This window comes from Strigops habroptila, chromosome 3, assembly GCF_004027225.2.
Source record: "Strigops habroptila isolate Jane chromosome 3, bStrHab1.2.pri, whole genome shotgun sequence".
Classification (NCBI taxonomy): domain Eukaryota; kingdom Metazoa; phylum Chordata; class Aves; order Psittaciformes; family Psittacidae; genus Strigops; species Strigops habroptila.
The window spans coordinates 28,770,661-28,787,242 of NC_044279.2; the positions used below are offsets into that span (position 1 = coordinate 28,770,661).

General features: G+C 36.6%; 1 protein-coding gene across 1 annotated transcript in view; it reads left to right on the forward strand.

Annotated features, from left to right (window-relative positions):
* The window catches only part of DOCK4 (dedicator of cytokinesis 4), a 254,581-nt gene that overhangs the window by 130,110 nt on the left and 107,889 nt on the right, over window positions 1-16,582 (forward strand). Inside the window, 2 exon segments of the mRNA XM_030479015.1 lie at window positions 906-994; window positions 15,804-15,929. Coding sequence (XP_030334875.1) covers window positions 906-994; window positions 15,804-15,929 — 215 coding nt within the window.

Consider the following 16,582-nt stretch of genomic DNA (forward strand, 5'->3'; position numbering starts at 1 on the left):
GGACACATATTGTCATGCACATGAGGGAAGTTCTGCCCCTCCCAGGGTTAGCACTCAAATCTTGAAGTCACGGAAGTCTTTCAGGTAGCTTTTCTCCTCTCCTCTGTATGCCTCTGTGCTGAGTTAGAGCTGCTGGAATCAGAGCTGCACAAAAGCAATTTAGTGTGGCAGTGGACATGTGGGCTGGCTCTTCTTTAGACTCTCAGGACATTAAAGTCAAATAAGTGTTTGCTATTGGTTAACAAATTCTTAGATTTTTCTGCCTATATATTCTATTTTTTTTCCAATCTTGCCTGTTTGTTTTTAACTAACAAAAACAATGGAAGAAGACATGTTGCTCACAACCTGATTTGATGCTAAGACTAACTCTAGTCTAACCTATGAAAAATTATCATTAGAACATGGTCAGGTTTTCCTTATGGAAAAGCAGTTATTTTCTACATGTATACTGAAATGCCATTTGCTCTTTCATTGACTACCTCCTGAAGATCACATCCTGTTTTAAGTAACTTTGAAGTGTATAGCACAGATTTTTCTGTCTGCTAAGACCGGCTCTGAGTCCTGTGTCTCCTCCTGCCTGTCACAGGATAGATTTCTATGTGGTTTAGCGATGAAGGTTAGATCTATACAGTTGATGAACTTGGTCATGGCTGAGTTCCTGAGTATAATTGCTCATACCTTTCTCTCACCCTTTGTGACATGAAGCAGGTATTTCTAGGGTGCCTGTGTCAAATGGTAAGAGCACTCTCACTCTATTGAGACAGGCAGTTTCATGGGGCTTTATTAGCTGCTATTGTGTTATTAGTTTCATGAACAAAAGAGGATTTGTTTAGAGACACGTGGTGAAGCTGGTTTGAAAAACTTGTGTTCCTATTTCAGAGTTAAGAAAGTTATCATTTTTCTAGGTGCAACACAGAGAGTGACTGGTATCAGATCCATGAAAATATCATTAAAAAGCTGAATGCACGTTACAACTTGACAGGCTCCAATGCAGGTGAGTAAGTTGACATATTTCTGTTGTCATTCTTAGGGTTTTCTTAGTTTGCAGCTGAAGCGGCTCTATTTTAGAAGGATTTGTCTTATGAAATGAATATTTTCTCACATAGAGAAAAATACTCAGATGAAAATACATGATGCTGCCGTTCATGTGCACATTTAAGAAGAAAATCACTGAATTTTTTTCAAGTAACGATGAATATAAACTTTTATTCTGTGCTGAGGAGCTACTGTGGAGTTCTGTTCACGTGTGGGGCTGATCAATTTATTGATCCATGTTGCTTGACATTTCTGCTTCACATTTTCATCACGAATATAAAATTTGACATTGATGTTGTATATTAAACTTCAGAAGAAAATGAACTGGGAGCTACCAGTGCAATCTCCGCATTCCTACTGGTAGCTCTGCCTTCCAGCTGAGCAAGATGCAGAGTTGATATTTAAGAATTTAACCAATAGTCCTCCACAGTCAGCTGTATATTGCTGTAACTGTCATCAAAATAAATTTGGGTGTGAGACTTAAGAAATGGGAGACAAATGACCTTTGTTATTGTGAGATGGGGGCTTGACCTATAGGAGATGTTAAATTTGGTTTTTTTTTTTTTTTGTTTTTTTTTTTTGGTGGTACCAATTTGTTGACTTCTGAATGCTGTCATCCAGGGATGCAGACAAACTTGAAATCAAACCTGAAATGGAAGCTTATGAGTCTATTTGCCTTGTATTCAAATATTATTTTGTCCCTGTGAAATGTTAACTAGTTGAAATATGACTGTAGAAAAATCTCTTATGAACTCATTTTCCTGGTTGTACTGTAATTGTAACCCCTTCCATGTAGCAGACTTCATGCTTTTTTAACTTAATTTCAAGCATAATGATTGTTTTGAAAATGTATGTTCAACAATATTTAGGGGATAACCAGGAAGCACATAAATGCTCATGATATTTATCAAGATTGAAGTTATTTATTTAACCCTTTCTAATCCTGTTATTTTCTCATATAGAATCTAGCCGCATATATACATATATTTAAAGTTTAGAATATCGTGCATCTTATTGGACAATAAATATCAAAATCATGTAGTGAAAATACAAAAGCACGTTACTGAGTAAGTATGATGTTGGGCTTCTTAAATCTGTCAACCTTATTCACGAAGAGCAACTTATTCTTGGTTTTTCTGACTGTCCATGCAATACCTGTTTACTCTGTGATACATCTATCTCTTATCCTATTTCATTCTCATGAAATAAGAGTTCACCATTAAATACCCAGTTGTCCTAGGAGACATTGGATAAATTTGAATACTCTTTAATGATGTGAATATTAAACATGAAAGACATGTGGGACATGAATTTTTTTCCAGGTTACAAGGGACTGGTAACTAAAGCTAGCAAACTGACCATCAGTTACATTTTGAAAAAGGCTGTCTGGGACAGGGAGGCAAAGAGAGAAGAGCAGCACAGAATTCCAGTAGTGCATGTGAAGGTTAGAGAGGGAAGAAGGAAGTGAGCAGGAATGCCACTTGGAGTACTGAGCATCTAAAAGATAAACTACGAAAGGTTATTTACATCGCACACGTGACATTTGTTTCTTTGCGACTACTTACAGCCTGAAAAAGTGCTTACAAGGCTTTAGCAATACATTCAGATACTTCTGCTGACACCTCATGGAAAATACTGTTGTTACACTACTTTTTATTTTTCCTTTGCTGTCTTTTTCTGTAGTAGTGTTGAATGGCTCATTCTGAAGCCTCATTAACCTTGTCTGCCACCTTATAGTTGTTAAAAAGGAGAAGATCTTGCATTACAAGAGAAATGAGTCTTTTCTCTCTTTTAGGTACCATTGTTGGTGTGAGCCAAACGTAGGAAAACTTGAATTTTCAGTTTATATTGCACTTGCCCTTTTCACATCACCTTAAAAAGGCACAAGAAAGAAAGCACGGTAAAGCAAACAAACAATAGCAAAGATGCTTCAGACTATTCTCTGTCCTCTAGGCTTGTTTCCTCTTCAGATTCTGTCCTGTACAGTTTCCTTCAGCTCAGGAGATTTTCACACAAAGTCTTAAATTTCCAAAAATTATTATCTCCCACTGCTGAAATAGTTTATCAGATAATTCAAAATATTCTTCAGGAAAAAAGAAATCTCCCAGTTTTCTGGGGAAATCTAAAAATGAACTCAAAATGTACAAGCATCTTTCATGTGAAACACATATTGTCAGATTATAGCATCTGTATTTAGCATTTAAGCCCCCACTTACCCCAGAAGTACTTTTACTACTTCAACTCATGACAGCTCTTAAGTACAGAATCCTCTTGAATCTTATTTTCAGCTTGTGTCTAAAAAAGATCAAATCAAGGTGAATGGTAATACGGCCCTCAAAGGATCAGGGGACAATTGTTCATCCCGTTTCCTCTTCTCAGGGGATTCAGGAATGAGAGGACTCAGTCTCAAGGATAGTTTAGCACCATTTGCTGGAGTGCAGTCTGGAATGTGTTTTCTGAATGAATTTCCAGCCTAAGAGGCTAGAGTAGCAGGTAGTGGATTGTCTTTGCAGCTCATGTCAGGTATAAACTTACTGGAAAACACAACATTGTCTAGTGTAGGAGATGAAAACATCAGTACAAAGGCCAAATTGTGCAGCCTTTGCTGCATTTAGTAGCACTGTTATTTCTTACATTGAGTTTGTCATATTTGTAGAACAAATACTATTAAACAAACTGGGTTTCACTAATATCTGGAGTGGAGCTGTCTATGAAAACTATTTTTCCTATAATATTTTTTCTTCGAATTAGAAGCCAGTTACTTCATTTTAAAATGAAAAAAAATCTGCGGAAAAAAATATTATTCCTGCATAGACATCATACCTAATTACATCAGTCTTACATGGAAATAACACATTTCTATTTCTGTATCTGTAGGAACAGAGAGCAGTGAAACGCATACTACAGATAGAGGAAACAGTTACTGGCTTCTATCAAACCATATAAAATCATCTTTTATCCCATTATGGTATATTTTAGAGTGAAGCCTAGCCAAAGTCATTGCTTTAGTATCAAAGCTTGGGCTGCTGTCAAATGTCAGAATCTCCTTGTAAGGTTTGCAGTGTGGGTCATAGTTGCAGATCTTATTCTTTGTGTGTGGCTGTGAAACTGTACTCTGGACCTTCCTTGGGACTACACAAAACAAATAGTATTGGATGTGGGCTGCTTTTGTCTTTAAGAAAGGAGACACTAATACACAAAGTGCTTTGTAAACTGTTATTGATTATATAATAGCTGCTTCATTTGCCCACAGAATTACTGTGCCACGAACCTGTTGATTTTTAAAATGGTTTGAAGTGCGTTTTAGGACAAGGGGCAAGAGAACAAAGCCAAATCTGGTCATCATTAAACATGGTTCTATAAAAAAATAAATAAAGAAAAATCTGTGAATGCTATTCCTTTTGTACATACCTATGCAGTGTCATGGATTACTAATTTCTTCTGATTTTTAGTAAGAATTTATCACATGCAACTTTATATCTTTGCTTATAGCACTAATTCTTTTCTTTCCCCCCCCCGAGTTCTTTAGACTTTCAAAAGACAAAATGTATTTTTTTAATTTAGTACATGATGATGAAAGGAATGTCTAGTAATTGGTGCAGCGCTTTATGTCGTGTGATTTGAGCAGTCCTTTGGGCTCTGAAGATAGAGGGTTCTTGTCCACAAAAATTACCTACTTATGACTATAAGCAAGTTACACAGTTAAACAGTGATGGTTCTTACTGTAATCCCTACTTAAATGCCAACAGCATCTTCCAAGTAACTTCTTAGGCACAAGATCTTCCTGTAGGTACCTAAAGCTACGGTAACTTTCATTTCTGCCATTGCTTGAAGCTGAGATCAGGGCGGAGCTGGAGGCACCCAGGACACTTGCACAGTCAGCGTGCAGGTGAGCTACATTGAGCTGCTTGGGCACTAGGCTGAAAAAAAGTGCTGGGGGTGATTGCTGTGATTCTTGTGCCCATGCTATTTAAGGGAGTATATAAATATATAAATACGGGTTTACCATAGAAATCATTTACTCCAGTGTTTGAGACATTCTTCAAAGACAGAAAATGTCTTAGTTCAGACTCTGATTTGGAAAAAAAGGATTTCCAGTCTGTCTCAGACATCATGTCCCAGATGAGCGTGCTAATCACTTGGCTTCTCAGACTTCCCTGCAGCTACCATTCAACTTCCTATACAATCAGACAATATTCATTTTGCCATGGGGAAAGTGAAAGTGGCTCTAAAGCCTGCCAAGTAGTGCACAATTTTCCCAAGTGTTGTCTGTATTCATGTCCTCTTAGCAAATCCTGTAGTGAGAAATTTAAACCTTCGTCTTGTGTTACATGTGAATATTCTCCCCAGTGAGTTATCTTAAAAAAATCATATTAATAAACTGATGAAAAATGCACTACAACTTCCTCTTTCTTCGTCGTCCTTTGAGAAGAAAGGCTGAATAGCTTAGTTTTAAAGGGATACAAAACATTCTTTTTGCTCCACTCTTTACTTCAGGTTCCTAACATTCTCATGTGTAAGCTCCTATGTAAATGCCAATTTAGATTCCTTTATGACGAGTCTTGAAAGGCTGCATGTGCCTGATACAGAAATTCTTGAGAGCTGAGACAAGGATACACATGCTTTTCACTTGTTACAGCAAAGGAGGTGAGAATCCTTTCAAATCCTATAGAGAGTAACTTACTCGTTTAAGAAATTATAAACGTATCTAGCTGCTTTGTGGCTTTGGACTCTTGCATGGATTCCACGAAAATAGCAAATAGAGTTGGAAGGTCTTTTCCTGTATCATTATTTTGGAATGCTCTGATGAACTAGACAAGAGTGATGTAACCTAATTGCATGTTTACTGAACGCAGTGTGGTGTATTCTGTGCTAGCAATGCCAAACTTACATTGCAGCTCGACTGGAAACACTTAATTTTACATTAACTTGAATTGATGGGAGGGCCTTAAGCTTTAGAGTAAACACATTCAGGATGGTGGGATTTTACTTGCCACTCCCGGCTCCAGCATATTAATTTTTTAGCTGTTGCATAGGGGGTCGAACTACAACTCTTGAAAAATCTACATAAATCACATCCTCTTGCATACAGTTTAGGTCATTAAAAAAAAAACCAAAACAAAACAGAAATTACTTTCTTGTATGTAGTAGTTGGCAGGAACATGAATTTTTTAATATGGTGGAGGAAAGACCTGAATTGGGAAGCTGTTTTTAAGAGAAATCCAGGTTGTGGTTTGATTTGTAAAAGATTAAGCCTGTCAGCCGCAAACTGTTAATTTCTTTTAAAGAGTAAGATGCACAAGTAGGTTTTTCAAATTAATAGTTTACTGCCTGTAGTAAATTCAAAGTTGTTTCCATGTACCTGTGCAAAAATCTGCAGGCATAGGATCATCCAAGGTGATGCTGCATAACTAAAGGAAATGGTCAATGAATAGGCAATTGCATAATGTCCTGATTGAAGCATGGAGGACTCACAGCCCATATTGTTGATAGATGTTTGGCAAGAATCCTATCATGAGGAAAGAGAAACTGTCATCTTAGGGGGCAAAGTTATGAATCAAATTATACAGTAAATGAAGTTGGAAGGGTCCTCAGGAGGTTATGGGGTCCAACACCAGTTCAAAGAGGAACCAACTTCAAAGTAGGATCTAACTTTTTTGAAGTTCAGTGAGGTTGCTCATTCAAAAGGCAAATTTCATTACACTGCTATCATTTTAATTCAACCAGACCAAAGTAAGTTTCATAAAGCAAACATCCTTGGGTTTAGGGAACTGTTGTTACCTCATATGTGCATTTTTTTCTCCAATGTACATGTTGCACTAAATCTCAGTCTAGCTCAGTGGTAGTATAAAACTCAGTCTGAGAAGGCATGAGGTAGAGCAGCTCAAGCACTTGGCACTCTAATATTATCTTTTCTCCATGGTTACTGTTAAATACTGAGAAATAAAAACCAAACAAACAAAACAAACAAAACCCAGACAAAACCCAAATCTTGAATCATCTCCTGTTTCACAGAGAGTAAGCTGTGGCTTACAAATTCCTGGATTCAAAGGGGGAAGCTTTTCAGAGGCATTATTTACCTTGCAGTGGAGAAATATTACAAGCCCTGTGAAGTGAGGTAGCTGAGGAGCATGATTGTTCCACACTTTGTGGGATGAAAAGCTGCAACAGATAAAATACATCAGGGAATTTGTAGCTCAGTAGAAGTTTACAGAGTGCAGTATTCATAGGAACATAGCTGTGGGAACTTACAGTATTTTCTAGATACGGAAGTAGTGTGACTGTGTTTGCATGACACTACTCCAGCAGTTCACAGCGTTATCCCACTCAAGAGTTGCTGCGAGGAGAGCTTCTTCCTGTGAATCATCATGAGACATGCCAGATAGGAAACAAAATATGCATTCCCTGCTGGGAACAGCTATATTTGTTAGCCACAAAAAGGAGATGCAGGGTCACAGTGGAGAATTGAGTGGAGCAATGGACTAGTAGAAAATGAGGAGGAATGAGAGCAAGAGTGGTAACATGTTCTCAACAGAGTAGATAGAGCAGAATGTGAAGTACCTAAATATTAAGTAACTCCTGAGTGTATGATTAATACAGGGAAGTTCTCTGATGCTTGTCTTTCCTCAGCAGGGATCAGAGATATCAGTAGTGCTCTGAAATGTGTTTTGTATATATACATGACTAACATTTAAACAGCAAGTGCATTTGTTTAATTATTCTAGTTCTATGACAATTTATTAATCTGTCAGTTTTAATCTTTGTCACGTTTTGTGACAAGGAGATTTTGTGACAATGTGTATTCCATTTTGATGTGTTTAAGAATTAGTTGTCACTGAAGGCTGCAATTTGAAATAAATTTAAAATAAGAATAGTGCTCATATGTGCTTCACTAAATTCGCAATAAATTAAGGCATTCCTTTTTGTTCTCAACAAATGCTAAAGCTGAAAGATTAAATCTATAAAGAATTTTGCACATAAATTGTTTTTCAAGATCGTTTGGCCCTGAATGACAACTTTGACATATAAAAAAGCTAGTTTTAGAGTAGGTTTTTAGACAAGTATTTGTAGAACTTGTAGCAAAAAGTACTTACTTAAGAACTTTTTACAAGGTAGATGATATTGTTCTGCAAACTAATATAAAACCATTTTCTTACATTCAGGAGTAACCAAATATTTAAAATTTTTACCCTAATCTAGCATGTAATATTAATTATCATAGTTTTGTGAAAGGATATTAATCCTTAAAGTGGCAGACTTTTATAGACCCGTCAGATGTAATTTTGTGCATTTTTACAACAGTACAAGCCTGTGGTGGTGTTGTGAAAGTTCTGGCTTTACCATAGGGACTTAAAAAATCAAGTTCAAGGTAGATTTTTGGTGTAGTGATCTATCCTTCATATAGCATGACTTATAGACTGTGCTGGAGATGACAGCTCTAATAAAATTGAATTTATACTGTGGTATTGGGTATTGCTAAAAGACTTGTTTTTAGAGAAGAATTAAAAATGTGCAGTTATGATATTGTCAGGGACATCTTATATCCAGTAGAAGCTATGACTTGCTGTTCATTTCAGTATTGTGATTATAGAATCATGGAATCATTTAGGCTGGAAAAGACTTAAGATCATTGAATCTAACCATTAACCTAACACTGCCAAGTCCATCACTAAACCACATCCCTAAATGCCACATCTGCACGTCTTTTAAATACCTCCAGGGATGATGACTCCACCACTTCCCTGGGCAGCCTGTTCCAAGGCTTGACAACTCTTTCAGTAAAGAAATTTTTGCTAATATCTAAACACCTCCCCAGGCACAACTTGAGGCCACTTCCTCTTGTCCTATTGCTTATTACTTGGAAGAAGAGACTGACCCCCAACTCACTACAACCTCCTTTCAGGTAGTTGTAGAGAGCAATAAGGTCCCCCCTGAGTCTTCTCTTCTCCAGACTAAACAACCCTAGTTCCCTCAGCCGTTCCTCATCAGAATTGTTCTCCAGACCCTTCACCAGCTTCATTGCCCTTCTCTGGGCCTGCTCCAGCACCTCAATGTCTTTCTTGTAGTGGGGGGCCCAGAACTGAACACAGTATTTGAGATGCAGCCTCACCAGTGCTGAGTACGGGCGGATGGTCACTTGCCTAGTCCTGCTCCCTATACAATTTCTGTATGTGATTGAAACAGCACCCAATTTAAACCTGGAACTTCCTAGCTAAGGCTACAGAATGATAATAGCTGACTCATATTTCCGTCTTGGAGCTGGTTTATGTCTTAGCAGTGAGTTTTTTATAAGCCTTTTCCAAAATTCATCATGCTTGTTACTATTAAATAGTGTTGACTTCCTTTAGTTTATCTACTGAAAGAATAGAAAGTCGAAAGACTACTTCAAATGGTAAATTATGGAACATATATGCATGATATTAGCTCCTTCAAGAGTTGTATTTACAAATTCATTACAAATGTTATCTGGGGCTTTATGTTGGTGGGCATTTGTTTTTTTAACACTTTCTTTAGGTCCCAGTTAAACTGTTTCTTTATTTGAAATAACACATAAATGGAATGGAAATACCTAAATTTCCAATACTATGGTGTGAAGCCGGTTTGCATGGCAGAGCTGCTCTTCATAAAGGAGAAAATAATGGGTGTTTCCCTGGAACCTTTTGTCTGTTATTTGCACTGGAAGCAATATAAAACATGTAAGATTGTAAAACTGTGTATTTTGTGCACTGCCTAATATTCTAGTTAACAAAACAGTGTGCAAAAATGTAATTTAAAAAAAATTAGCAAGATGATTTATCTTTGCAATATAGCAATGTAGTGTGGAAATGGGTATTGACATGCTGTGTGTATTGGTAATAGAAAAGGGCATCAGTGGGCTTGTTAAGGTAAGAACTGGAGAAATTATTGCTGAAGATCTTTATAGTCTGTATAAGGAGGTTAGACTAGACGCTTATATTCGTCATTCAGCCTTCTGGTCGTTTAACCTTCATCCTATGGTGATTCTGACAAGAAGTACTTAAGGCTTTACCATCTCCCTTGTAAAGAAATTCCAAGCCAATTTACTCATGATAATATAACGCCGTTTGCTTTTAAGTGTTTATCTTCCATGTGAAGAATTAAAAAAACCCAACTTTCCACACTAAAGGGCATTTCTGGCAAAAGCTTTAGGTACAAGAGCTTATTTAATTTGTAAGCTCCAAGAAAGTTGTCAACATTTTGCAAAGGCTGTTTTTCTTGCATTCTTTTTTACTAAGCTAAAAAGCAGAATTTAAAGCTGAGGAAAAGACAAAGACTTTGGAGTTTCCTTTGATAATTCAAAGTAATCACAATAAATACTTCAACAAAGGCCGGCGAGGATTGGATCTACCTCTCTTTTTTTTTTCCTCTCTGTTCCCAGGCTGTGATTTTTGGGATTTACTACACAGATTTTGCTGTGGCAAAATTGCACAAGATTTATACAATTATTTTTCCCAGATCACATTAAATCAGTAAATCATTGGTTTGCCGAATCCAGTGTGGAAATCTACTGGTTTTATCTTTGCAGTGGTAATTTGGCCACTTTAAATACTACCAGAATTGGGAACACATGTATGTTTTCAGAATAGTTTTAACACCCTTAGGCAGCTTTATTTGGACAGATGTTGTATTTTATTACCTTTCTTAAAATACAAACGGTGCTGAATAGCATTCTGTCCGAGGTTTTTTCTATCAGCTTCCTGAGCAGCTGCTAGGCATTTTCTTCTTAATATGATCTAGGATTCTCTGCTGCCAGTAGATAGAAGCTGAATGTAAATGTTTTCCCCTCCCCCCCAGAAGCTCAAATGCAAATAAGTGGTCTGTAAGCGTCATGAACAGTTGCCTTTTGCCATAACTAAATGCAGAAATCAGTAATGCAGTATAAAAGCTGTTTTAAGGTGAAATGACAGATCTAACAAAAATCTGGAGTGCTTATTCAGCCCACTTGTCAGTTTTCTGTATTATTTTTCACGTGAATGATAAAAATATTCTGTGGCAAACTATGGTGTGAGTTAATTGTAAGAAATTTCATATGCTTGCAAAAGAAATAAAAGCAGATCTGTTTGCAGTGCCACACAAGGGTTTGGTAGGAATATTTTCAAAACTGGAGTAAATAAAGAATAATAGCTAACACAAGAGGGTTTAATTGCCACTAGGGAGGTAATTGAAATTTCTTCTGAGGGGACAAAGCTACACTACGTTCCTAACTAAATAAAATGTGTCAGTCCTTCAGAGACTGGATAATGCTTTTCATTGTTATGTTTTAGCTCCTAATGTTCTAGAAATCGAAAATCTGTAGTTTTGAAGTTTCGGATAGATTCTGGGTCTCATAAATGGTGTAGTGATTATATCAGCCATAGTCAGATGCAGTATATGGTGGCATGTTGCAGTTTTCTGTTTTCTTTGTCTGTGCACAGCTGTTCCATTGGATGCTCTTAATTTTTTCTACAGCTGATAATTTTATTGTGTAGTGCATGAAATGAGAAGGAACTGATGTTGACATACATCATCAGAGTGGAATAAATTAACCTAAAGGATATTACCTTTATTATATGACAGAAAAGTTGTTCATGTTTCCACAGGAGAAATGTTAATGAATTTCCTTTCTATCTCTGTATACAAAAAGAATATCTCTGCATTCTTTTGATTGGGTTTTCATTGAATGTTGTCTTCATATCTCCTGTGTTGGCTGCTGACTAAATTATGTGGAACTCTACTCCACCTTGACCCTGTCTCATTACTGTCTAAAGATTAAACCTTCCTTTCTAGGAGCAGTAACATTTCCATCCGTTCATTTTTTCTCCACAGAGCTAGCTTTAATCACTTGTTAAATTGAGTTCAGTGGCTTTCTGGTATGCAAAATCTTGGTTACATTTTGGTGAGAAAGGTGGTGTCTTTCAAGTTGTCGCTTCCTTTTCATTCCACTTTGTTTTGCAGTGTGTCTGAGGGAGTCCCTCTGCACTTCACTTGAATGTGCAACCTTCTGAAAAATCTGAATTGCTCTGTGACATGGCAGTGTGTTTTAAATGATGTTAGTTAACTCTAATTGATAGGTAACTTGATTTATAATAAGGATACAAACTTTAGTTCCTAGTAAAATGTGAAATATTCCATCTTTTTAAAGTGCCTCTTCCCCTTTTATTTGAGACGCATAGTTCCTCAGTCATGATGGGTGGCTAGTAACTTTGGCAAGTGTATTCTATTTTTATATACCTCTCAATATGGTGTTGCTGTGGCTTGTAACTGGCCACAGGATTTGCGTTTAGCTGACAACAGTCCTAATTACCTATCTGGCTTTGGCTATCTCTAACCCTACTAGACTAAAATAGAACGTGGAAGAGTAAAGACATGTGACCATAACTGAGGCCTTGAAAGTACTGGCATGGGATGATACTAGAGGCCCCAGACCTATGAACACCTCGGCAGTGGTGAATTACTGGTTATCAAATACTGTGACCTTGAGAGCAGAATAAAAACAGTTTTAGGGGAATCTAAGAGAACAAAGAACAGATATGTGACATATATGAAATACATCATATGTGATGAATGAAGATGTAACACAGACTTGCAGACCAGTGAAGAAATAACAAGTGTAAAGCTCATTAACAGACATAAAAATTACTCCAAGAGGAGCCTAGAGAGAGAGTAGGAAGAAACAGGCAACATCCTACTCCTCATGGCAAAGGACTTGGGATGCTTATAACTCGATCACTATACCCCCCCTTCCCAGGTTGAAACCATTGACCTTAAGACCCCAGAAGGGCAGTGGAAGGGTGAGCAAGGGGTAGATACTGGAAACATTGTGTGTATGTTTGTCATATTCTACAGTATTTTGTTTGGACTGTGTTAGTATCTTTGTAAGTGGACTAATAAGAAGTCTTTGATTAGACTGTTGCAACTTCCATTAGGACTCAAAATAAGTTCCTGACTTTGCATATATGGTATGTTCCTTTTGCTCATCACAAGATCCTGAATGTAACAAATACACAGGAATTCAAGCTATCTATTCTGTAATGTGGGTGTCACACCTCACTAACAGTGTGCATCTTCTGATATTGGGCCCTTAATGCAGGGGAGCCTAACTTTCCTTGCAAAATTAGTGGAGGTTTCAGAGAGCAATCAGAACACTTAACTGGGGATCATCTTCTTTTCATCGATTATATGCAGTCCGTACCTGCCTACCTTTAGTGTTTTTACCAGTTTTATCAGATCTGCTTCCCTTCTTGTCAAGCCCCTTTTCACTGGCAGCTGGATCCTTAGTGGCAAGACTGTTAACTTGCAACCTTAGTTTTTAGCGGTTGTTCAGACTTCCTTCCCTGGGCATCTTTGTTGTGTTTCCATTCTGGTTTAGTTTCACTCTTTCCTGTCATACTGGGCTATTTGCACTGTATAACGTTCTTAAGTATCTTTGCTATCTTTAATCCAGTGTTCTTCATTATTCTGAAGAGTTGGGGGATGAATACCATTCATATTCCAAAGATGTATTTAAGCTACAGGTAAAATTACTAAACCATTTTAAAGTGTGTTCAATGAGAAATTTTCTTGATACTTTTGGATATAAAAAGATGACTCTTCACTTCTAACAATGAATGCTGTGAAATACAGAGATCTAGTAGCTTTCTTGCCTTGCATGATCAAGTATTTCAAATCCTTGAAAGACAGCGTATTTCTCCAGTTAAAACTGTTTTGACATTCATGAAGTTTTTTGACATTTATCTCATTTTTGAGCTAATTTAAGTTCTTCAAGGAAATCTCTGAAATTTATACACAAAGAAAACCATAGTACTAATTGGATGGGGGTCTTCGACTTTTGTGTAGAAAACACAATAACTTTGCTCAACACCAGGTGGTGTACAATAGCTGATTAACGCTGTTGTGGTTGGTATGATCTGGAACAATGGCAAATGCTTTTTAGGTTTCCAAGGAAACAGTGCAATAGGGGCATATAGGGGTATGAATATACATATGTATGTATAATGATATCTTAAAATATAAAAGAAACAAGATTGCAGGTAGGCTAAATATCCATATTTATACGTGAACTATACTCAGCTTACCTCTTCCCGTCCAGCAATGAACAACTTTTCACTTGCTCTAACAAAGTCTGAATTTTGCCTGTCTGATTTCTTACAAGTACTGTGCTTCTCCTTCTTCTCCTATACTCTCAGCTGGCCACAGTGTGGTTTGTTTTCTTGTCTAGACCAAAAATAATTGTAATTAATTCCTAAAAGTTGTTAACAGGATAACCACAGAACACGTTCCTACTACCAAAATAATTAATGTCCATGCCATTAAATACAGTCCTTAAAATAGAATAGACTTCGCGGTGTTTTTCCTTGTAAGGTTTATGTACTCAGTTGGAGATGTGTAGGTGAGCTGTTTTTCATAAGAGAATGGAAGTCTGGTCAGAGTATCACATTCTCTGGAGTTGCCAAAATAATGAAATATAAGTGGAAGTAAGAGGAAAAAGATAAAAGTTGTCATGTAATTAGATCTCTGATCTCTTTAGTGCAGCAGCGTGGACTGACAGCACTTAGTACAGATTTTTTAAGCTTTGATTTGAAAACCATCAAACTTCAAGTAAATTTATTCAGTTAAATAGTAACATGGTTGTAGGGGAAATTTCTTCCAAAGCTGAAAGGACCAGTGACCTTCTTATTCAGACTGTGTGTGCATGTTATTTGTGTAAACTTAATCTAAAGTTAGTTATGAGTCCTCTGAGTTGTCTGTTTATTTTCAGTTGTTCAGTGTATATGAAGAGTTTGCTCTTGTTTTCTCCTTGATCTGTATGTTGGCATGTGATATGCTGTAGTAATGTTGAAGGTCAGGGTAGATTAGTCTGTACAAGCTGTATCATCCTGGCACTTGCCTTATTTAAATTACCAAAAGGCATGCCTGTTGTTTTTGTTAATCTCAGCTGTAATGAAGTATACTGTTTGCAATTTACTTGTATACTGCAGATATAATTGATGAAGTTATTCTTCCTGGGTTCTAGAGGAATAAATATTGGAAAATTATTATATGGCCACCCTTGCATTTTGTATGTCTTCTAGCAAACACAGGAAAAAGCGTGATTGATTAAATATGACGAATATTGAAAAAAGGTTGTAATTTCAGTCATTATCGTCATTATGAAATTACTGTGCCAAAGTAAAAAAATATTTATTATGCTCTATTGGTTTATTAGAGTTTGTTTCTTCAGATTTTGGATGAATAAATTGTATAGCTTTGTATCAGGTTAAGTGATGCATTGTAATGAGACTTCCACGTTTCTCGCATAGATAGGGACCATTGTGTTTCCACTTTTTCTTGCATACCAATGAAGACAGCATTGTGTTGAAGGAAGTGAAAAATTGAAATGGTAGCAAATATGGCTGATTGATGTTTCTCTGAATTGACATTTTTCTAATTCTTTTTCCAATTAAGGCCTCATCCATCCTCAATTATATTGAGATAATTTTGATCCGACGTGTCATCATAGTACAGTTACACATCAGTAATAATTGCTAATGCTTTTTAGTAGGTACTTGTTTTTATGGGGTTTTTTTGTTTCATAGGTACAAGTCTTTATTGATTTCTGGGTGTTGATACCCTTCCCAAATACATAAAAAATTTGAGGTGGGTTGGCTTGGTATACTGAACTTCCACTGAATTTTCTGAGGTCTCAGGAATGCGTATATAACTTGCAAGTGTATGTAATTTTTAAGAAGTAGTGATGACTATAATCTGTTTTTTCTTGTTTTCATTTTCAGGCCTGGCAGTTTCTCTTCAATTGCTTCATGGAGACATAGAACAAATTAGGAGAGAGTATACATCGAGGTTTACCCACGGAGTATCCATAACAAGGAAACTAGGTTTTTCCAATATTATAATGCCTGGTAAGTTAAAAAAGAAAAACTCAATGAGCAGCAAAAGAAAGAACTAATGAGAAATTATTTAATTTTCAGCTTTTCTCCAGATTAATGCTGTATTCTAAAACTTCTTAAACTCTTTTGGAGACTTTTATGTTAGGGTTTTTTTCAGATAGTTAGAAGAAAACTGTGTCCCAGTGACCCTATTGCATTGTATAGTTACTATGTCGATGTCAAAAGGGCATACAGCCGTAGCAGCTTTTTTTGAGAGGTGGAACCCCACTTTATAGAAGTGAGGATGACTGAATGCAAGACTGCTGAGCTTTATGCAGAGAAAGAGATAACCAGCAGAACATTATGTTCATAGGACCTGGTAGCTTTCTAAATAAGGATTCACAGAATTTCACTGACACTGTACAGCTTCTGGTTTCATGAAGTTTGTGGGTCAAATACTGGGAATTAAGATACTGGAAATAAATAATAATGGGGATGTAGAGATTTTATTTTGATTATATTCTATGACAAAATATACAAATACTTAAACAGATGCTAAGGAAGGTAGAAAAATTGTGTCAATATGAATGTGAAGAAGCAAATACAGAAAGAAGATTACAGTAATATCTACAGTTCTGTCCCTGAAATTAAATTTCTAAAAAGTTTAATGGGCTGCTGGAAATTAT